We start from the raw sequence: 18,375 nt of genomic DNA on the forward strand, positions 1-18,375 counted from the left end.
ATAAACAGTAAACAGCAATAATGTTCAGCAAAGTAAGATTTACAAATAGGTCAACATGACCAAAATGGTCAGTTGACCCCTTTAGGAGTTATTGCCCTTTATAGTCAATTTTTAACCATTTTTGTAAATATCCATGATCTTTTACAAAAATCTTCTCCTCTGAAACTACCGGGCCAAATTAATCCAAACTTGGCCACAATCATCATTGATGTATTTAGTTTAAAGTTTGTGTTTAATTACCCTGCCAACCAAGCAAGATGGCCGCCATGGCTAAAAATAGAACATAGGGGTAAAATGCAGTTTTTGGCTTAAAATTCAAAAACCAAAGCATTTAGAGCAAATCTGACATGGGGTAAAATTGTTTATCAGGTGAAGATCTATCTGCCCTGAAATTTTGAGATGAATCAGACAACCCATTGTTGGGTTGCTGCCCATAAATTGGTAATTTTAAGGTAATTTTACTTTTTTTGGTTATTATCTTGAATATTATAATAGATGAAGATAAACTGTAAACAGCAATACTGTACAGCAATTTAAGACTCAAAAATAAGTCAAATGACCAAAATGGTCAATTGACCCCCTAAGAAGTTATTGTCCTTTACAATCAATTTTTAACAATTTTCATAAAATTGGTAAATTTTTACTAACATTTTCCACTGAAACTACACGGACAAGTTCATTATAGATAGAGATAATTGTAAGCAGCAAGTATGTTCAGTAAAGTAAGATGTACAAACACATCACAATCACCTAAACACAATTTTGTCATGAACTGTCTGCTTCCTTTGTTTAATTCACATACACCAAGGTGAGCGACACAGGCTCTTTAGAGCCTCTAGAAAGAGCCTCTAGTTACTATAAGTTGTCAAGTCTTGCTTTCACTGAGTGATGGTGTTTGGATTATTCAAAATATCCCAAACAGTTACATTCCCATAATGTCATATTTTAACTGGTACAGTCAGTTTAAAGACTGTCAATTATTTTCTGATTTAGAAATATCTTTGCATTAATTTTAAGTTTTCCTTTCAACGTTGACTTGACCAATCTCTGACCAATCTCTGATTAAGATATTTAAAAGTTTTTAATGAAATGTTCATGATAGACATCAGTTGAACTTTTAATTATTTCATATATAAAGGATGTAATTATATATCAAGAGTGGAACTTCAATCAGAAAAAAAATATCAGATAAATTTTCAGTTAATCTGTGCTTGACTCATTACAGCTCCTGATGGTGTGTCTAAGCCATTGATAACAGTACTGAGTCATACATCACTGAGAGTATCCTGGGTAGCTCCTCTGATACCTAATGGTCAGATTACAGGATACTATATACATATCATCAATAACAGAATATCTACAGAGATGACAGATCCAGGATCATATATAGTTAATGATCTACAACCATACACTGTATATTCCGTAAAGGTAGGAATTCATTTCATTACTAATCTATGTCTTAACACTCTATATTCTGTAAAGGTAGGGTCTAATCACTGATCTAGGGCCATACTCTATAATATGTAAAGGTAAGAAGTCATATGATTACTGATATACGTCTAAACACTTTGTATTCTGTAAAGGTAGGAAGTCATATGGTAACTGATCTACATCTAAACACTATATTCTGTAAAGATTAGGTTTTATTTAATTAGGTTCTTAAAATTATACTGTGAAATTTATAAAAGTAGAATTTTTTATGAATTTCAGCCTAGACTTGCAAACTTTTCTTATTTGTCTTCCTTAAATCTTGGAAAATAACATGTAAATGAAAATACTGCTGCAATCTGGCTTCTTATTCTTTTATCTCTGTTTTAAGTAAAAAGATTAAAAAATCAAGGACTCTCAAATAGCATAATATTTGACAAGGCATTTCATTGTCACAACTTCTATAACTTTTCCTTACAGATAGAGGTTTGCACTGTATTTGACTGTACTGAGAGTGAACCTGTATTAGTAACCACAGTCGAGGCCCTACCCCAGGGTGTTCTTCACCCATCTGTGACCTCTGTGTCACCAACAGAAGTAGATATAAGTTGGAAACCTCCAGAGAATGGGAATGGTATAATACTGAAGTATGAACTGATCAAACAGAGGATGAAACCATGTTCACAAATGTCAGTAATGGTTTTGGTTAAAATTATTTATCCCTGAAATATTTTTTAAAATATGAAAATATGTTTCAAAATACATTATACCGTAAATTCAGAAATAATTGCGTGCAGTTATTATTGCAATTTGTCATTTTAAAGTTAAATGCGATTTTAATTTTTACGATTTTGAGAAAAGTCATGCTTAATTCAGTTAAATTGTTACAAACTGCGAGTTTTAATTATTGCCTTTACAACTCTGTCGCATTATTCGCATTAATAAAAACCTCACAATAATTTCTGAATTCACAGTAATAAAAAAAACCTCTTTATTGGCATTGAATCATTAATTTTAAGTGTAGAAGAATTTAAAAAAAAAAATCTTGTATGTCATAAACTATATTTAAAAAAAATTTTTTTTTTACATAATTGTAATTTTAAGTAATTGATTTATAAAGTACAACCAGGACTGCTATATGACTGGTGCATGTACAGAAATTGTATAATTGTTCACATTCAGGGTCTTCAATATCATCTACATGTGCATTAAAAAAATCAATGGGTATATATGAAATTCTTTAAACAAAGGCAATTAACCTAGCATTAAACTTTTTTAGAGCACCACCTACCCTTAGTCCAGAACTGACCAAGTGTTCATATGTCCAATGCAGTGTTTTTGAGAATATCTGTGGAACACAGTGTTATACAGGAACAAAGGTTAGTTCATTCTAAAGTGGATTAGTTCAAATTTTTGGATTAATTCTGTATCTAAGAAATTATATATGACAAGTTCACAATACTTTGTACTTGAATTCCCTATCAAAGGAAAACTAGCATTTTACATCAACCTCAGTTTCAAACTTTTCAGAATTTTAAGTTATTCAAGATTTGTAACAGGTAGGACATTTTTACAGTGTCATCTTAATATGTAATGTATTTGCTGTAATATTTTATATACTATATTGTAGGTTTGCTGTGAAGGAAATTTGTATGACTTAAAGACTGGTTATGATTGTTGTGGACCTATGTATATTCCTAAACCATCAGGTGATGCTGTCTGCTGCTCTGGAGTGTTCTATCTAAGGAAAGATAATTACAAATGCTGTAAAGATAGGTATGGTTTATCCCAGCTAGAATTTAAAAATGATTTATATTTTTAGTGTCTTCCCCATGGTCTGATTCCCTTGGGATGAGAAGTATTTCATTTGTTGGTACATGTAGCATTTATTTTATTTTTTATTTTGGTGAATACATTTTTAAATTTAAAAGATTTTTTTAGGTTATTAAAGTACTGTAAACCAAATACAGGTGACTAATTAATCTTAAAATGTAAGTGAATGTAATAGTGATAACAATTGTCCAATAAAGATCCAATAACATTCATAACTTTCTCCATCCTAAAAAAAACATTATACAACATCAACTGTTGGAGATTGTCTGTGGTTCTTGTTTGATAGAAAAGTTTAATTATCACTGTAGTTATACTGAAGTACTGCCAGGCCAGGTGTGTTGTCCTGATCTTTATGAGAGCAGATTATTGGTTGGTCATGGGGATACCTGCTGTGGTTCTGTACCATATTCATCTTCAGGCTCACAAGTCTGTTGTCAGGGTATGTTTCATACATAATGCAAATAAGATCAGACATGCAGAAAACATCATTGTTTTATATTATAATTAGGAGATAACTGTATTGTATTGTAAGCTCCGACGGCATCAATTGGGGATTTGATGGTCACAAATTAAGTTTACTGGCGACATGTTAGCATTAGAATACGGAACATATGAGCATTTAGTAAAATTTAACAATTTAATTAGTAAATTTGAAAAATACATTTTTAATCAATTTCCTCATACGTTTTATTAAAAGCATAAAGAATCTCAGATAAAAACATTTACCTAATGAATGTTGAGAAAAAGTGCATAGTATTCTGAATTTAGTGTGAAAGCTTTTCTTTGTAATTTTAGGGTGGACATGTTGTTTTAAGTATTTGATTATTTTGAATTATTTTCTTTCTTTACATTTTGAAGACAAACTGTATGATGGATTCCAAAGAAAATGTTGTGGTGAAAACTTGATTGATGAACTGAAAGTTTGTTGTGGTGATAACAAGCAAGGCTCATCCTACATCTATTCAATAGGGTACCAGTGTTGTAATACAGAATATGTTGATAATACAACCTCACTATGTTGTACAGCTGATACTGGTCACCAAAAGGTAAGCATTGAATTTTATTTCATGGAAAACTTATCAATTCATTTTGTTTTTGATTAAGATATATGTATAGGATTAGTGTAAAATTAATGCAAATATTGCCTTTTTTACATGTATTCAGTTTTATTTGTGAAAATACATTTGCTCTTGTTTATCAAATTTTCAAACTATTTTTTGAATTTAATGTTTTTAATCACATATTTTAGGTTCACATTTACTCTGATAAAAGCAGTAAAGATAATGCTAATGAGAAATGTTGTGGACTAGAAAAGATCTCTAAGACATTAAGTTGCTGTAATCATGGAGCATATAATCCTGAGACACATGTGTGTGCAGATATCTCACAGAATCAAATTGGTATGAATACATTTAATTAACAGCTTATGAAGACAAAATTTTACACCTTCAGCATAGATTTAACAAGAATTTCTTTCAGTATTTTATATATTTAGTAGCAAAAGAAACCAAACTACAGATGTACATTGTTTTATTTTATTGATTGTATTTGTCCAGTAACTGAGTTTGTCAGATAAGAGATTCAAACAGTTATCTCCCTTTGAATTGAATTTTTAAAATTAATGCATTCTCTGTTCCTTTATAATTTAATTTTTGCATACTTTAACCGATGAACTTGGAAGAATAAATATAAGAGTCTGATTTCTGGTGTAAAGCAAATACTTGGGCCAGTGTAAAAATATTTAATATAAAGAATTGATATGGAAGTTTTCATGCTGTATTTCAAACCCTCACTCTGATTAAAATTGTGTCCATGTATTGATTCAGAACTTCCAAATTTCTTTACAAGTTTGATAAAAAAAAATATATGCAGAGCATTACAGTAAAATTTTTGTTAAGAGTACAATATCGAAATTTATATTCATTCCTATTAGAATAATAATGTTCAAATATTAAAATGCACTACTTACATTTATATGTTCTTACAGTACATGTATATATAATGCTTTGAATGAAATACTTAAATATAAAAGATAAAAATTGAAAAAAAAATTGTAGGATGTGGAGTTGGTAACATATGTCCTATAGCACAGTCAGAAACAGCATACTGTGATAGGTGTGATTTTCAAGATTCCACTGACAAATGTGGTGCTGTCATTGGTTACCATGGTGATTTCAAATTACCTCCCTTACCAGATCCTACTAAGAACTGTGTTGTTGATGAAGAAATACTTTATTCTGGAATGGATTTTAGCTTTAAAGGTGAAATATTGCTATTCTGATAACTGCTTGTGGAAGAAACATATTCATAACAGTGTAGAAAAGACCATTTCTTTGTGCGTTCAGGTTATCAATTGACTGGGTCAGATTAGATGAACATTTGTTTGTAACACCCACTTGTCATATCGTACAAGCTATAGCAATTAAACTTTGGGGTCGCCAAAGGTTCTAATCCTTAAGGGCAAAAAATACAAATAACTTGCAGAGGACTTAAGCTTGTGTTTTGATTTAAATGTTGAGCACTTATACTTTCTTTTTTTCTTCTCATGCACCTGCATGCACTTTTCTCTTTTATTCTATTTAAATCCCCAATGGAAGGACAGAACAAGTGAGCCGAGCGTAAAATTTATGCGATAACTGACTACAATAGATATAGGAAGATGTTGTGTGAGTGCCAATGAGACAACTCTCCATCCAAATAACAATTTAAAAAAAAGGTTAAAGGTAAATGATTCCATTACATATCAACAAAAGTATTGTGGTTGTCTACACTGTTATGAAAATGATTCTTGAAAAAAATATATACATTTTTTTTCTACATGTTTTTACTTTCAATTCAATAGAATTGCTAGGACTATTGCTTTTTAGAAATAAATTAAGTGATTAGTTTCAATAGAATGTCTTTAAAAATACTTAAAAAAACTTCATCAAAGAAATATATGCATATTAAAGAAGGGATGTACTTTAGATAATTATATACTAAATAGTTTAAAGGTGTGCTTAGAAAGTATGCAAACATTGTTGAATGATTTATATAAATTAAAATTCCAAATGTAACCTTGTCAATGTTTTCAATAGATGCCATACTGCAGCCACATTCAATGTACCAGTATGCTGTGCGTGTAGTAAATAGTGCAGGGGAGACAACTAGTCCATTTACATTCATCATTACACAAGAGGCCCCTCCAGAACAAGTGCTGCCACCAGTTACAAACACAGATTCTTCACAACTATATGTTATTTTATTGTCTTGGGACATGCCTCTAAAACCAAATGGTGAGATAGATAAGCTTTCATCTTTGTCTGATTTTCTAAGGGCTTTTATAGAATTAATTGTATGGGAGGGAAGAAAAGCACTTTTATTAAAATTTGATGGGTAGTGGTTATTTATGAAAGATTGCTTCAACATTTAAATGAAATAACCAATTTAAAATGTATATATGGTGGGGTCAAATAAAAAGTGCCTCCCCCTAATATTATACCGAATTGGTTTACTCTAAGCCATCACAAAAAATATCTGATTCTCATGTTACCTTCTATTTTTGGATATTATTTAAATTTTTATGATTTACCAAAATATAGTGCACATTGATATGGATGAGAAATTAAAAAAAGTCATGAAAATTTACCAGTATGGAAATAACTTGGTGTCCATGGTAATTATCAAGAATATTTTCTAAAAACTTCCTAGTTTCCATATATTTATCTTATCCTCGGAATTAAGGTGGTACCCAATACTTTAACTAAAATTAATTTGGCTCGTTTAATTTTCTTAAAATTTCGACAAAGTGTTTACATTGACCCTTTGACAAAAATATCATAATTTAAAAATTTTGAACCAACTGTTTTATCAGAAAAATTACACTGGTTATATAGCAGTTTGACAAACACTCATTTTGATCATTGAGAAGCTTAATATCCGTTTAACAACACTATGTAATTAAAATGTTTAGCTGATTTTACAGAGTTATCTCCCTGTAGTGTTAGGTACCACCTTAAAAGCTATTCTTATAATTGTAGGTGATATTATAAGGTTTATCCTTACAAGAGATGGAGTAGAGTTATACCGTGGAATGACACTGCAGTATACAGATGATGCAGCTATCTTACCTTACCAATCCTATAAATATGTTCTGACAGCATGCACTCAGGCAGGATGTACAGATAGTCCACAGGTACAACTAATTATTATTTACTTTAAGGATGTGTATTCTTCTGATGTTTCATTCTTGTTTGGGAACTTTTCACCTCTGCTGACTGACGGGAAACTAGAAGAACATCTTTACATATCCTCATCAGTTAAGGTCAGTGATTACCACCATCATAATGTCTTATTTTTGTTGTTTAGGTAACAGTGGCCACTGCAGAAGGGAAGCCAGAAGGTGTAGGATCAGTACTGGCATCAGATGTGACCTCTACAGCAATGAGGTTAATATGGTCTCCACCAACCAAACCAAATGGAATTGTCAAAAGTTATACATTATTTCTGTTCTCTAGTGGATCTATCAATTCATACCAAACATTGAAATTACAACAGTCTTTTACAGGTGAGAAACATGTTAACACTCTGAGAATTACAACCAGGTTAAATTTTTTATATAAATAAGGCAGTTAGTTTTCTTGTTTGAATTGTTTTACATTGTTTTATTGGGGCCTTTTATAGCTGACTATGCGGTATGGGCTTTGCTCATTGTTGAGGGCCGTACAGTGACCTATAGTTGTTAATGTCTGCGTCATTTTGGTCTCTTGTGGACAGTTGTCTCATTGACAATCATACCACATCTTCTTTTTTATAATATCTATACTTTAACACAGCATTGACAAACAGATTCTATACTTTAACACAGCATTAACAAGCAGATTCCATACATTAACACAGCATTAACAAGCAGATTCCATACATTAACACAGCATTAACAACTATATTTAAGACTCTAACTTAGCATTACAAACTAGATGCGATACCTTAACTTAGCATTAACAACTAGATCCAATACCTTAAGTACCTTAACTCAGCTTTAAAAACTAAATCCAATACCTTATCACATAAGATTAACAACTAGCTCCAATACCTAATAATATAACATTAACAACGAGATCCAATACCTTAATCCAGCATGAATTCTCTGAAATGATAAAATTATAGTTGATAGTCTTCATGGTTACTTTCAATACTAAGTGTTATTACTTTTAAACTATTGTCAATAATTATTAACTTTATACAGGACTGAAGCCTTATACAGAATATAGCATTTTGTTACAAGTATGTACCAACGGAGGATGTACAAACAGTTCTAGAATTACAGTCAAAACTCTGGCTGATTTACCTGTTGGTAAGATACATTGAAAAAACCCAAGTCACATACTTTAGAATTGATCCCAAATTCAAATAAAACAAGGAAGAGGGTGGAAAGTTGTATACTGATTTTGATAAAAAATTATTTGTCAAAGTAATGATTTTTATACGACCGCAAAATTTGAAAACATTTTCGTCGTATATTGCTATCACGTTGGCATCGTCGTCGTCGTCGTCGTCGTCCAAATACTTTTAGTTTTCACACTCTAACTTTAGTAAAAGTGAATAGAAATCTATGAAATTTTAACACAAGGTTTATGACCACAAACGGAAGGTTGGTATTGATTTTAAGAGTTTTGGTCCCAACATTTTAGGAATTAGGGGCCAAAAAGGGTCCAAATAAGCATTTTCTTGGTTTTCGCACTATAACTTTAGTTTAAGTTAATAGAAATCTATGAAATTTTGACACAAGGTTTATGACCACAAAAGAAAGGTTGGGATTGATTATGGGAGTTTTGGTATACACAGTTCAGGAATTAGGGGCCAAAAAAGGGCCCAAATAAGCATTATTCTTGGTTTTCGTACAATAACTTTAGTTTAAGGAAAAAGAAATCAATGAAATTTAAACACAATGTTTATGACCACAAAAGGAAGGTTGGTATTGATTTTGGGTGTTTAGGTCCCAACAGTTTAGGAATTAGGGGCCAAAAAGGGACCCAAATAAGCATTTTTCTTGGTTTTCGCACCATAACGTTAGTATTAGTAAATAGAAATCTATGAAATTTAAACACAAGGTTTAAGACCATAAAAGGAAGGTTGGTATTGATTTTGGGAGTTTTGGTCCCAACAGAATAAAGGGCCCAAAGGGTCCAAAATTAAACTTTGTTTGATTTCATCAAAATTGAATAATTGGGGTTCTTTGATATGCCGAATCTAACTGTGTATGTAGATTCTTAACTATTGGTCCCGTTTTCAAATTGGTCTACATTAAGGTCCAAAGGATCCCAAAACTAAACTTAGTTTGATTTTGACAAAAAATGAATCTGTTGGGTTCTTTGATATGCTGAATCTAAAAATGTACTTAGATTCTTGATTATTGGCCCAGTTTTCAAGTTGGTCCAAATCGGGGTCCAAAATTAAACTTTGTTTGATTTCATCAAAAATTGAATAAATGGGGTTCTTTGATATGCCAAATCTAACTGTGTATGTAGATTCTTCTTTTTTGGTCCTGTTTTTAAATTGGTCTAAATTAAAGCCCAAAGGGTCCAAAATTAAACTTAGTTTGATTTTAACAAAAATTGAAATCTTGGGGTTCTTTGATATGCTGAATCCAAACATGTACTTAGATTTTTGATTATGGGCCCAGTTTTCAAGTTGGTCCAAATCAGAATCTTAAATTATTATATTAAGTATTGTGCAATAGCAAGTCTTTTCAATTGCACAGTATTGCGCAATGGCAAGAAATATCTAATTGCACAATATTGTGAAATAGCAAATTTTTTTTTAATTAGAGTTATCTTTCTTTGTCCAGAATAGTAAGCAAGAAATATATAATTGCACAATGTTTTGCAATAGCAAGATTTTTTTTTAATTGGAGTTATCTTTCTTTTTCCAGAATCAACTTAAATCTTTGTTATATACAATATACAATGTATATTCACTTTTTACTACCAACTGATAAATTAAAATAATCTTTACCATTCAGTGATAACAAGCAGTTTTTTTACATCTTAATATTTTATGATGTATTTAAATGAGTAATTATCGTTGCAAACTCCATTAGAAATTTTAATTGAGATTAGTTTTGGAATAAGGGAAAGGGGGATGTGATTAAAAAAATTGGGTTCAATTTTTCTCATTTGAAATTTCATAAATAAAAAGAAAATTTCTTCAAACATTTTTTTGAGAGGATTTATATTCAACAGCATAGTGAATTACTCTTAGAGAAAACAAAAATTTTAAGTTCATTAGAACACATTCATTCTGTGTCAGAAACCTATGCTGTGTCAACTAATTAATCACAATCCAAATTTAGAGCTGAATCCAGCTTGAATGTTGGGTCCATACTTGCCCCAACCGTTCAGGGTTCAACCTGTGCGGTCGTATAAAGCTACGCCCTGCGGAGCATCTGTTTTTTTTTTAAATTGGAAAGAGCACTACAGATGTTCAGCTTAATAAGAAAAATATAAGTTCACTCCTTCATTTCCTTTCCACACTAGCATTTATACCTTTAAGTTTACATGTTTTAAAAAATCCATTTAATAACAAGCATTTGCAGACCTTAAAAATGATTAACAGTCATTTCTGATAAAAAAAACCAAACAATTCTTTATAATCTTTACAAAAGCACATGTCAATAATAACATGAGATGTTGTATGACTTTTAAAAATACATCTGTCAAGAAAAGACCAAAGGAATAGATGTAAATGAATAAATAAAGGTTACTTTATAGCTTCCAACAATAGACTAATTTAAACTCTGGAAAACAGCAATCAACTACAACCACTAAATATCTTATACTGATTAATATCCCTACTATAGATTTGTTCTCAAAATTTACAGATACAAAACTTTATTCTATGAACTTTAATTTTATTTAGGTGTTGACCCTCCAAGGGTTGTTTTCCTCTCATCAACATCAATATTGCTGTTTTGGAATTCACCAACTCAACCTAACGGAGAAATCTTATTCTTTTCAATAATGCGTCTCTGGTCTAAAGGTTTGAGCTACTTATTTATGGGCATGAAATTGGAGACAGTTGAAAATGGTTTGACCCGTGGAGAAACCTACAAGTATTATCTGATTACGGGGACAAATGCTGGAAATACAAGCAGTACTCCGTTATCTGTGACAATGCCAGATCAATCATTACCCTACATACCAGAACCCAAAAATATAACTGTTTTAAGTGCAACTGAAATCTACATAGAATGGTACATGGTGGATTTTACTGGTGGAGTAATTGATCAGTATGGTGTTGTGTTAGATGCTGGTAGAGATAATGAAATAAATAAGGGAGTTGGAAATGATTTATCTGTGGTTATTACAGGTCTGAAACCTTTCACTCAGTATGAAGTCCGTGTAAAGGGTTGTGTTAAAGGATTTATAAACAGATGTGGTCTTGGACAGCCAGAATACATCCAAACTTCAGAATCTTTGCCAGAAGCAATGAATGCACCAGTTGTTGTTCCTAAAGGACCAAAATTAATAACAGTTTCTTGGGAACCTCCCATTAAACCTAATGGAAAAATAACACAATATCTGATATACTATCGTCAGCTTGGATTTGATAATGAACTATTGATAAATCGTGTTCTGGGAGAAGTTACCTCAGTTGATCATGCAGGCAATGATCTAAAACCATACACTCAGTATCAGTACAAAGTTGTTGCTAGTAATCGTATAGGAGATATAGCTAGTCCATGGTCTACTGTCAGAACATTGGAATCCGTACCAACTAATCTATTACAACCATATGTCAATTCTAGCGGTCCATTTGGTTTTCAGATTATATGGCAGCCTCCACAATCACCTAATGGTGTCATTACTATGTATAGGATAGCTTTCAGAAAAATTCTAACTGATCCTTCGGCCATATTATTGACAAAGTCAGTAGAAGTTAAACCAAACGTTCTGAGTACAAGTGTAAGTGGACTTGAGCCGTTTGCTAACTATGAGGTTCAGCTCACAGCATACAATAGATTGGGAAATGTGTCTACAGTGCCTGTTATTGTCCAAACTCATCAGTCATCCCCATCAGGATTACCAAAATTTTCTGTTGAAAAGATTGATACTGGAACATCTTTAATACTGAGATGGAACCCTCCTACCCTAACAAATGGTATTATAACAGAATACAGAATAAATGAGGATGGGTCTCCAATTCCACTCTATCAAGGTTTGAACAGGGAATATGAGTTTCGTCGTCTGCAGCCATTTACAGAGTACTTTGTCAGGCTTGTGGCTTGTACATTGTCTGGCTGTTCTGAGGGTAATACTCAAAGAATAATAACTGCTGAAGTACAACCTACCAACCAACCAAGTCCAACCATTGGTTTCACTAATTCTACCGTAGTTTCCATAACATGGGCAGCACCAGTGAATCCAAATGGAAAAATTATCATGTATGAGATTGTCAGACAATTTAAGATTGGAAAGAAAAGAAGTTTTTCTGATCCAGTTATAGTTTATAAAACTATGAATACAAGTTTAGATAGTTATACATACACTGACACAGGACTTTCCCCTTTTACAGAATTTGTATACAGTGTTAAGGCCAGTAATTCCAAAGGTTCTGTGGTCAGTAGCTGGCAATCTGTATTTACATCTCAAGAGGCTCCAGAGGGAGTCCATCCACCAACAGTGACCCACATTACAGATGATATACATAGTCTTTTTATACAATGGACATTTCCAGAAAGACCCAATGGAATTGTCAAGAGTTATAACTTACAAAGGAATAATTCTGTTCCACTGACTTTTACCACAGATGATCCAATGGAATACACAGACTTTAATCTTGTAGCATACACATGGTACAGCTATAAAGTATCTGTTTGTACTACAGGAGGATGCGCTGATAGTTATCCAACAGTAATCCGTACACTAGAATCAGCCCCATCACAAATGGATCCACCAATTATTACTATATTAAGTTCAACAACACTGAACATTTCATGGACTGTTCCGTCACTGTCAAATGGTATTGTAACTAAATATCAATTATTTATGGATGATTTAGAAATTTATAATGGTGCCATGTTATCTTTTGTAAAACCTAATTTGATTCCATATCGAGAGTATACCTTTCACCTGAGTGCCTGTACCAGTGGTGGATGTACAGACAGTGGTAAGGTTAAAGGTCGACCAGAGGATGATGTTCCTATGGAAATGCCAATACCAATATTAAGTGTTCTGAGTTCAAGGTCAATAGAAATAAGGTGGCAAACACCAATTTATCCCAATGGAATTACAAACTCTTATGATGTGAGAAGAGATAGTAAATTAGTCTATACTGAAACTCTCTCGGTCTCTGGGATTTTGAAAACCAGTTTCATAGATTACGATCTGATTCCAGGAACTTTATATGAATATGTTGTCATAGCAAGAAATAATAAAGGAAGTGTTGAAAGTTTTCCAGTATCTGCTAAAACATATTCTGCTTCACCAAGTGGATTATCCCCTCCAAACCTTCAACCTTTGACCTCTACATCAGTTCAAGCAACATGGCAGCCACCTGCATTTCCAAATGGACCAATAGTAAATTATACACTATATCAATCAAACAAACTGGTGTTTTCTGGATCACCAATAGTTTTCACATTTGTAGTTGCTGGACTGAACTTTTGGACAGAATATTCCTTTAGAATTCAGGCTTGTACAGACAAGGGATGTGAACTTAGTTCAGAATCGACAGTCAGAACATTGGAGTCCAGACCAGAGGAGCAAGGTTCACCAATAATACTGCCACTAGCTGATGTAAATGGTGCTCATTCTGGAGTCCAGATATCTTGGACTAGTCCAATTAAGCCTAATGGATATATAATATATTATGAACTGCATAGAAGGATGGTTACTCAAGAGGAAATAGGTAATGTATATAACTAAGTTTATTCTACCCAATCATTTTATCACTTCACCATGACTTATTCTTAGGTAACTTCAAGCTAAACTCTAGGTTCATCTCTGAAATTGTTTGTAGTATGTGAATCTTATTTAGTAGTCAAATTGTGGGGTTTGAATTTCACACCATTTGATATTTTTTTTTATTCATTTCTATTTATTAAAATGTATGGCAATGTCAACATATTAAAATAATGTAGACTATCTGATTTTAATATATTTAGAAATAATTGTCAAAGAATATTTGTCTCATGAGTTATTATATACACTTTGTACCCAATTCATTATTCATTTATTCATAAGAAGTTCAAGTTTTTTTCATAGCTACACTTATTTAAACAAGAGTTCTCATCATGTTAAAACTAAAAAATAAAGAGATGTGGTATGATTGCCAATAGACAAGCGTCCACTTGAGACCACATGACAGATTTAAGAAATAATTCATGGGGGCTTGAATATATCTTGATTTTACCATGGGTTGGCCCTTTATGACAAATATTTTACCCTGAGCGATAGCGAGGGGTAAAATATCGGCATAAAGGGCCAACCCGTGGTAAAATAAAGATATATTCAAGCCCCCATGAATTATTTCGATTCTAATATGACAAATACAGCAATTCTTTTGGATCTAAGCACTCTAGGTGGAGGCAAATATTTGCCGTTCCCATAGATAAACACACTTAACATAGCATAAAAGAATGGCGCAAACGGATTAGTGACAAGCTTAAACTATTTACAATAACGTATTCAGATAGTTTTGGATGAATTTAAATGATAATTTACATATATGTTTTATTTGTATAAAAAAGATTGGCTTAAACAACATTTTAAAATCGTTTGTTTACTTTTCAATGTTGTGATGATTTTCGGTTTCACAAGCGTGTATTTTCCTGTAAAATGCTTATATTCTGACGTCATCTTATTATGACGTTGGGTATCTCATTCATAAACAAACATATAACGTGGGAGTGCGATCGGAACAGCCTAATCAATATATTCATATTTTACCAAGGGTGTGTACTCAAAGCGTTTGAAGAACGTCATGTTAGAATTATCAAGTATAAGTTAACATCCTTCTTTAATACTCTTCTATACTATGGTAGTAAACATCAAGACCAGATTTCTTTTGTTAATAAGCAGTAAGAATATATACTGATACAAGAAAATTTATCCATAATATAGGTACTTCATACAGTGGATTGACATTGGTATACAATGGAACCCAGTTACAATATGTAGATACAGACAGTAGAATTAAACCTTACACAGAGTACCAGTACATGGTAATCTCTGGAAACAGAGCTGGAAAGGCAGAAAGTTTCTGGCAGACAGTACTGACCAAAGAATCAGCACCAGAGTTTATTTTACCCCCAATAGTAGATGTAAGTGGATGTTGTATAATTTCATAAACTTTCCAGTTCCAACAGCTATATTTGAAAAGTCCACATGCTTATCTTAATCTTTAAAATGTATGGTAACAACAACACCAACAACAAATACTTAACTATTTCAATCATTTGAACACATTACCTCTATTAGTTCAACAGAAAAAAAGGACATTAACAAAGATGTATGCTTCTTTTGGAGGCAGATTGTGAGCTTAAATGAACGGTGACCCCATTTTTAGCTCACCTGGCCTAAAAGGCCAAGTGAGCTTTTCTCATCACTTGGTTTCCTCTGAAACTACTGGGCCAAATTAAACCAAACTTGGCCACAATCATCATTGATGTATCAAGTTTAAAAATTGTGTTTTTTTACCCGGCCAACCAACCAAGATGGCAGCCATGGCTAAAAATAGAACATAGGGGTAAAATGCAGTTTTTTGGCTTATAACTCAAAAACCAAAGCATTTAGAGCAAATCTGACATTGGGTAAAATTGTTTATCAGGTCAAGATCTATCTGCCCTGAAATTTTTAGATGAATCAGACAACCTATTGTTGGGTTGCTGCCCCTAAATTGGTAATTTTAAGGAAATTTTACTGTTTTTGGTTATTATCTTGAATATTATTATAGATGGAGATAAACTGTAAACAGCAATAATGTACAGCAATTAAGACTCAAAAATAAGTCAAAATGACCAAAATGGTCAATTGACCCCCTAAGAAGTAATTGTCCTTTATAATCAATTTAAAACAATTTTCTTAAAATTTGTAAATTTTTACTAACATTTTCCACTGAAACTACACGGACAAGTTCATTATAGATAGAGATAATTGTAATTGTAAGCAGCAAGAATGTTCAGTTAAGTAAGATGTACAAACACATCACCATCACCATCACCTAAACACAATTTTGTCATGAACTGTCTGCTTCCTTTGTTTAATTCACATATACCAAGGTGAATGACACAGGCTCTTTAGAGCCTCTAGTTTAATTTCGTTTTTCTATTAAATATATGCTAAAGTTCATTTATGAAAAAATATAACAAAATCCTATATTAGAAAAAAAATGAAATATACCTTTGAGCCACCTTAAACTAGGAAAGGAGGATTTAATTTTGACTTTGTCAAAATAGAGAGATGCATAGAATATATTTACTGTCATTTTTCTTTTCACATTTTATATTGTATTTTTTACAGAGTAAAACATCAACAACAATAGCAGTTACTTTAACAGAACCAACAGTTAAAAATGGTATCATCAGAAAATATAGTGTGATTGTTAATAATACTGTGGTTAGTATGATTAATATATGCTTAGTACATTGTATGTGTAATACAATCAATGGCAATAGAGCTGTACAGCAGCCATCTTCGATTATACCTATATCAGTCACAATTTCAAATACTTTATCAAACTTTATCAGTTGAATTTTGAAATTCTATAGAAACATGTACATGTATCAAAACAGTATGTATAGAAAAAGTTGAAATTGACATAATTTCAATTTATCCTGCAAAAGTAGAATTAAATGATTTATGCTACCTCACTTCAGATCAGCAGTAGCATTGGTCTCCATCACACTATAGGAGTAAATGTACCACTAAAACCCAACACACTATACAGTATGAAGGCAGAGGCTTGTACAGGTGGAGGGTGTACAGTCAGTCAAGTTATATCAGTACAGACAACCAGTAGTATACCTACAGGGATGTCACCTGTCAGAGTGGACAGTACACAGGCTACCAGTGTAAAACTTAGCTGGACTTATCCTACAAATCCTAATGGAGATATTATAAGGTGAGTACTGGGTGTTATTTATAAAGGACCCAATCTACCAGTTTAATAGTTAGCTGGGCTTGTCCTACAAATCCTAATGGAGATATTATAAGGTGAGTATATGATGTTATTTATAAGAGAGGACAGTATGCATGCTACCAGTGTAAAACTTAGCTGGGATTTTCCTACAGAGCCTAATGGGGATATTATAAGGTGAGTGTTGGTGTTATTTATAAGGAAGGATAGTAAACAGGTTACCAGTGTACAACTAAGCTGGAATTATCCTACAAATCTGAATGGAGATATTATAAGGTGAGTACTGGGTGTTATTTATAAGGAAGGATATAGGACAAGTGTACAGCTGACAATATTTATATTACAATTGAGGAATTATATGGTCAGTACAGAATTTGTTTTTTAAGAGTGGTTAGTTTGTGTAATCAGGCCATCCATGTGCAACATGACAGGACATATCCTACAATTTCTATCAGGGATATTAGAAGGTTAATATAAATGAAACTTTAAACTATAAATGCATGTTTATATTGGTGGTTCATTTTTAAATTACCATCAATCGTGCTATGCACCTTAAATGGTAACTGAAGCCTCTAATTGTCAATCTCTATTTTTCATCACAAAACCTCATAAAGGTATATCTTTGAGACACGTAATTTAAGGCAATTTAGATACATACATATTATATTGTTAACATTACATTTTTACTTTAGCATCATAAATTTAATTTATAGATTCATACTGTATCAGAGAAGAACCTGTCCACTTTTACCTCAGCCAATACTTAACATTCCCTGTGTTATTGGTGAGGTCAAGACTGTATTTGATGGATTGGCCATACAAAGGGAGATAATTGGTCTGACACCATACACAGCATATGATTTCCAGGTCCATGTAGAGAATACTGCTGGGCTGGCTGATGGTATAGCCTGGGTCAGAGCAGAAACCAAATCATCTGGTATGTATAACTTGAAGATATAATATACTCATTGTTGGGTCAGAGCAGAAACCAAGTCATCT

General features: G+C 32.3%; 1 protein-coding gene across 1 annotated transcript in view; it reads left to right on the forward strand.

Annotated features, from left to right (window-relative positions):
* LOC134710892 (usherin-like) overlaps window positions 1-18,375 on the forward strand; it is a 67,957-nt gene that overhangs the window by 46,087 nt on the left and 3,495 nt on the right. The window contains exons 43-59 of the mRNA XM_063571301.1: window positions 1,226-1,428; window positions 1,909-2,117; window positions 2,708-2,807; window positions 3,059-3,204; window positions 3,570-3,700; window positions 4,120-4,307; window positions 4,511-4,661; window positions 5,319-5,522; window positions 6,339-6,536; window positions 7,281-7,435; window positions 7,609-7,807; window positions 8,486-8,593; window positions 11,158-14,148; window positions 15,363-15,562; window positions 16,761-16,856; window positions 17,117-17,361; window positions 18,090-18,313. Of these exons, the coding sequence (XP_063427371.1) occupies window positions 1,226-1,428; window positions 1,909-2,117; window positions 2,708-2,807; window positions 3,059-3,204; window positions 3,570-3,700; window positions 4,120-4,307; window positions 4,511-4,661; window positions 5,319-5,522; window positions 6,339-6,536; window positions 7,281-7,435; window positions 7,609-7,807; window positions 8,486-8,593; window positions 11,158-14,148; window positions 15,363-15,562; window positions 16,761-16,856; window positions 17,117-17,361; window positions 18,090-18,313 (5,748 nt within the window). The remainder of the gene's footprint in view (window positions 1-1,225; window positions 1,429-1,908; window positions 2,118-2,707; window positions 2,808-3,058; window positions 3,205-3,569; window positions 3,701-4,119; window positions 4,308-4,510; window positions 4,662-5,318; window positions 5,523-6,338; window positions 6,537-7,280; window positions 7,436-7,608; window positions 7,808-8,485; window positions 8,594-11,157; window positions 14,149-15,362; window positions 15,563-16,760; window positions 16,857-17,116; window positions 17,362-18,089; window positions 18,314-18,375) is intronic.

Source organism: Mytilus trossulus, chromosome 3 (genome assembly GCF_036588685.1).
Source record: "Mytilus trossulus isolate FHL-02 chromosome 3, PNRI_Mtr1.1.1.hap1, whole genome shotgun sequence".
Lineage (NCBI taxonomy): Eukaryota > Metazoa > Mollusca > Bivalvia > Mytilida > Mytilidae > Mytilus > Mytilus trossulus.